Source organism: Equus asinus, chromosome 17 (assembly GCF_041296235.1).
Source record: "Equus asinus isolate D_3611 breed Donkey chromosome 17, EquAss-T2T_v2, whole genome shotgun sequence".
Classification (NCBI taxonomy): domain Eukaryota; kingdom Metazoa; phylum Chordata; class Mammalia; order Perissodactyla; family Equidae; genus Equus; species Equus asinus.
The window spans coordinates 18,386,284-18,392,252 of record NC_091806.1 but is presented as its reverse complement, the minus strand read 5'-3'; the positions used below and the strand labels follow the sequence as shown (position 1 = coordinate 18,392,252).

General features: G+C 33.7%; 1 protein-coding gene across 1 annotated transcript; it reads right to left on the bottom strand.

The window, feature by feature from the left end:
• Positions 1-4,187: 4,187 nt before the first annotated feature.
• On the bottom strand, positions 4,188-5,123 carry LOC106821844 (olfactory receptor 4P4-like). Its single transcript, XM_014826735.1, has one exon. The coding sequence runs from the start codon at positions 5,121-5,123 to the stop codon at positions 4,188-4,190; it is 936 nt and encodes a 311-aa protein (XP_014682221.1).
• Between the last annotated feature and the right edge of the window lie 846 nt (positions 5,124-5,969).

Here is a 5,969-nt window from a genome sequence, read left to right as displayed (position 1 = left end):
GTTTTAAAGTAAGAATGTTTTGAAAGATCTAGGATATACTATAACCATATTCATAGGCTTCTCTTAGGTATTGAAGAGAACACTTGAGTAGCCTAGAAGTGTCTAAATCAGCCCTCTCAATAGATGCCTAAAAATGGACATAGGGTTGAGGGAGAGGATGAGGGACGAGTGAGATCAAGGCAGGAGGTCACATAGAACCATCTCACCCACAGGTAGCTTTGATCTCCAATTTTTCTTTTAGGCCCATCCAAGTCTTCTAAGCTCTTTGAGTCTGATGATTTCTGATACTGTGAAACTTAAATGCGGTGCTTGTACAATGTGAGTGTTCACTAGCAGGTTAAGCTATTCATTTAACACACTTTAGTGATGGTGGACTTTTAATTTTTCAATAAAATAATATAGTAATGGGTGACATTTCTTTAATGATACATTTAAAATATAAAGATTTGTAAAATATTCTGTATTTTTGATAATATATTGAGCAAAACAATTGATTAAATTCATCATACATTTATATATGCAGATGTCAGACATCGTCCTACAAGCTAGAAAAATAACTAAAAACAAAAATAGAAATAGAAACATAAAAAATAAAAATAACACCTAGCAAATAAATAATTAATCTTGTTTAATAGATTATGGCTGTGCACTTTGTATATGTTAGTCATATTTTCAGCTAATAAAATTTTGTGGCCCTTGGAGAAAAAAACTAATAATAGGTCTCATGGTTTTGTTTCATAGCACACTCTGATGAGAGGGTCTTTCCTGTGAGCCCTCCTCAAAAATCCCACACTCCTCACACCGTACACATGCAGACACCCACATCTGACACACACTGGCACATATACACATGAACATTTTCTTTACCTAAAAAAAGTCTAAATACTCTGGAAAAATAGTACATTGAACCAAATCAAACAGAGCACCATACAACTAACTGGTCACAGTTAGTTTCCTTCAGAATGGACCAAATGTTTTTCCCTGGTATTCCATGGGTCGAGGAAAAAAAAAAAAACAATAAGAGCTGTGTAAAGGACTCCAAGAGGTAAAACATCAAAGAGCAGTCCCTGACACTGAAGACAAACAGTATTGTGTCTATGGTTTTCCCCAGATCTCTCCCTCGATATGAGGCAGGAGTAGCACTTTCAGAGGACCTGTGTGGATGCAATTCATTCATTCTACTGAGAAAAGACAAGGGCCTGGGCACGGGCAGATATCTGAGAAATGGGAACCAAGACAGAGCTGAGGTTGGGTTATGTGATTTATAAAATATGGCAGTAAAATATAATTAGAATAATAGAGTCTCCTTAATGAAGAAAATAAACAGGTAAAAGACATTATATGGGGAGCAGGGATGAACAGAAGGAGCACAGAAGATTTTTAGGGCAGTGAAAACACTCTGTACAATACCATAATTGTGGATAAATGTCATTATAAATTTGTCCAAACCCATAAAGTGTCCAACAACAAAAGTGAACCATAATGTAGCTATGAACTTTGAATGATTATGCTGTGTGAATACAGGTTCATCATTTCTAACAAATGTACCAGTCTGGAGTGGGTTGTTGATAATCGGGAGGCTATGCTTGTGTAGGAGCAGGGGTTATGCAGGAAATCTCTTTCCCTTCTCCTCTATTTCAGGCGAACCTAAAACTGCTCCAAAAAAAAAATAAAGTCTTTCAAAAAATACATAATAGGTGCTGGGAGTTTGCTGGATTTCATGCCCTTTCCATAGTTACATGGGAATACATGTTAATTCTTGGGCTTTAGGGCAGCACTTGATTTGTTATTAATGCATGACTGTGAATGATATAAAGGGATGTTCTAGATATGTGAGAACAGTATATATAGGCAAGAAAAGAGAGGAGATATTATTGGAATTCTTATTCACATTTTAAAGTTTTTTCAAGAAAATTACATATGCTTTTTTTAATCTTTGAGTCCATTTGAAGGGAAGGATATATTTTTCTCTCCCATAAACAATGGAATATAAACTTTTTGGTAATAAAATTAATCATTTTCAGCACATTCCCTTTCATAGACTGACATGTTTAGTGATGATTTTTCAAAAGATAAATTTAAATTTGGCTACATTTTCATTTATTAGTAATGGCTGAGAAAATAATTTGTCCAATGCCTGTCTGCTATAACAATTCTACTTAATTTTACCTCCTTCATTACTTTTTCTGCTCTTTAACCTTCTTCGCGCAGCACCTTCAGAATTTTTAACTCTTGCCTTGCCTCGACGTATTCTAAAACTCTTTCAGTATTTTAATTACTTTCTTTTTCATAAAAGTCCATTAACCAATCCTTTCTCTATTGTGATATTTGCTGTGCATCTTAAGAGATCTTAGTTTAAATCCTATTAAGCATGCACAGAAGTCCTTTCATAAAAGTTTCTTCTAGTTTCTCTAGAAAATTTTCCTGATTTCTCTTCTTTATTATAGTTACAAGATGATTTGCTTTATGTATTGTGCCACAATATTTTTTATTTAGTAAATTTTATTTTTTAGGGTAGTTTTAGGTTCACAGCAATATTGATCAGAAAGCATAAGAGTTCTTGTACATCCCCAGTCCTCACACAGGGACAATCTCCTCCTCCAAGGTAATACACTTGTTACAATCAAATGAATTTACATTGATACAGCATTATTACCCAAAATTCATAATTTACATTACAGTTCATTCTCAGTGTTGTACAATCTATGGGTTTTGAAATGTACAAAAACAATATCCAAAAGTTTAATAATGTAGAGAATAGTTTCACTGACTTAAAAATCCTCTGTGCTCCACCTGTTCATCCCTCCCTGCTCCCTAACCCTTGGCATCCACTGATTTTCTGCTGTCTTTGTAGTTTTGTCTTTTCTAGAGTTTCATACAGTTGAAACTTTTCAGCAAGTAGACCATTCACATTGGCTTCTTTCACTTTAAGATATGCATTTAAGCTTCCTTCATGTCTTTTCATGGCTTGATAGCTCATTTCTTTTTCGTGCTGAACAGTATTGCATTGTCTAGATGTACTATAGTTTATCCATTCACCTACTGAAGAGCAGCTTGTTTGCTTTCAAGACTTGGCAATTATGAACAAAGCTGCTATAAACATTCATGTGCAGCCAAAATGCATTTTGCTTTTTGGTTTGTTACTCTGCTTTTAGACCACTTCTTATTTGTCTTTTGCTAATTTTTTTGTCTAATTGCAACAGGAAAGGTCTTTGGTTCTGCTCCAACGATTGCAATATTACTTATCAATTTTAGGCAGATAGCAGTTGGTCAACACTTAAATTTTATCATACATTTCCTTAAGTTCAATGGGCCATGCTATTAAATTTTGGCCAATAGGTGTAATACCATTGTTTATTTTTAGCATTCTAAATTATATATTCTCACTCTGTCTTCACTTTTTTTTTTATTATTTCTTTCAATAGGGTGTCAGGAGAGTTGCCCAGAAGTCACTTTAAAATAGATTCTACTCTACATATTTCCTTGTTGACAACTGATTTCTGAACGACACTAGAGGATGTATATGTGAATGTTCCATCAGAAGTTTAAATTTATTTTAATTTTAGATCACAGCGTCTCCACTACTACAGACTGTCTGTCACTATGTGATATGAGTCAGAAGTTTTTAATAGAATTATCCCTAAAAACATTTTCATTTATAATTCACTGATCAATATAGCATTGCCTATTTGATTTGGCCCTATTGCTTTTTCATGAAGGTAACCATATGTAAACCCTCTTAATACTCCACAAAATGGAATAGTGTTTAAGTTTGCATGCTCCACTTCAGTGGCCCAGGGTTTGCAAGTTTTATATCCCAGGCATGGACCTAGCATTGCTCATCAAGCCATGCTGTGGTGGCATCCCACATAAAATAGCAGAAGATTGGCATAGATGTTAGCTCGTCGACAATTTTCCTCAAGCAAAAGAGGAATATTAGCAACACATGTTAGCTCAGGTCCAATCTTCCTTACCTACACCCAAAAACATTAACTTAGTTTCCACTTAATTTTGGTTTGCAAGAATTAGAATTTTAGTTATTATTTTAAACTCGTAGTCTTATTTCTCTCATTCATTCCATTTAAGATAGTGATGGTATATAAAATCTATGAGATAATTCCTGTTTTTATAATCCACAGCTACCCCTTTTCTTTCACAAAGTTACTTATCCAATAAGGTCTTTCAAATTAATTATGTGCATCCTTTGAAAGCAATGTTTGACACCAAACTTTTCTCATGGCGTTTTTCATCTCTGTATTTCTCAGTGTATAGATTAAGGGATTGAACATAGGAGCAATGATGGTGTAAAATAGAGCAGATACTTTATCCTCAGGAAAAGTGGTGGGAGGTCTAAGGTAGATAAAGATCACAGGCCCAAAAAATAAGACAACCACAGTGATGTGAGACCAGCAGGTAGAGAGGGCTTTATGTCTTCCCTTAGTTGAGTGATTTCTTAAAGTGAATAATATAATGCCATAAGAAACAAATAAGACAACAAAGGTAACTAAGGCAACCATACCTGAAAAGGCAATTACGAGGACACCAGTAATGTAGGTATCAGTACAGGCAACTTTTAGCAAAGGAAAAATATCACAAAAATAGTGATCAATTTCATTAGGACCACAGAAGGGCAAACTGATTGCTGTAGAAAAGAGAGGAATGGAATGAACAGCCCCACCAACCCAAGAAGCCAAGACTAGGAGATTGCATCTTGTCCTGTTCATGATAATCACATAGTGGAGAGGTTTGCAGATGGCAGCGTAGCGATCAAAAGCCATGGCAGTAAGAATGAAGATCTCAGTACCTCCAAAGAAGTGCATAGTAAAGACTTGTAACATGCAATTACTATAGGAAATGGTTTTTCTTTCCACTAGCAGGTCGGCGATTAATTTGGGTGTAACGGTAGAAGTATAGCAGATGTCTATTAAGGATAAGTGGATGAGGAAATAGTACATTGGTTGGTTATAAAGAGGACTACATCGAATGGAGATGAGGATCAGAAGGTTTCCTACCAACAGGGCAACATAACAGAATAAGAAGAGCACAAAGCAAAATATTTGTGTGTTCTGGTCATGAGAAAGTCCTAGAAGAATGAATACTGAGATGTTTCTCTGGCTTTCCATATATTTGATTTGATGCATGTTACAGACAAATGACATGTTTCTGAAAGAAAGAAAACAACTTCAGGTGAAAAATTAATAGTATAAACACAATAGTATAAAATTTACTAAAACATGGATTGACAGGAATGGAATCTTATTCTTAATTATTCTTAGTTTATTGAATTAAGCTGCTTTTTCTTTTTATTATGTCTCATTTTATAAACCTATTGTGGAATAATTTCATAATGATTTCATTGAGAATAATTATATATTTTACTTGATAATACTGGTAATGATTTTAAATATTTAAGTAATATCTTGAAAATAAAAAATACTGCTGTTAATTTTGTTATTTAGATAACAAAAAAACGTTAATTATATTATTTAGTCTAATTGACCTAAAATAAGAAAAGATTTTTCAATTCTTGTGCCATATACATAAGGTAATTTTTCTTCTTTTCAGATTATCTGATCAAATGCCCTGAATTATTTGGGAACAAATCTTGAAGAAATGCAAATGTATTTAAACAGTCCAGCTTGAACTGCTAAACTTTAATGTGTGTAGAGCACACTATTCTTTGTTATGTGATCAAACATTGTCAATGGGTCATGTTGAACCAATGGAATTGTTGTTGCAACAAAAAGCAAAGAATGCTTAAAAACTATACATTAATAAAATATCAATTAATGACTGTAATTGTGAAAAGTAATCAGCAACTTCATTTCTCATATTTACATTTTATAAATTAAAAACAATTAAAAAACATATACAGTCAGCGACGTTTGTTATAGGAATTGGTAAAGTAAAAATAAGATTGTTAAATTGCCCAAGTATATTTGAATTGTGCATATGTCATGGCTTTTGCT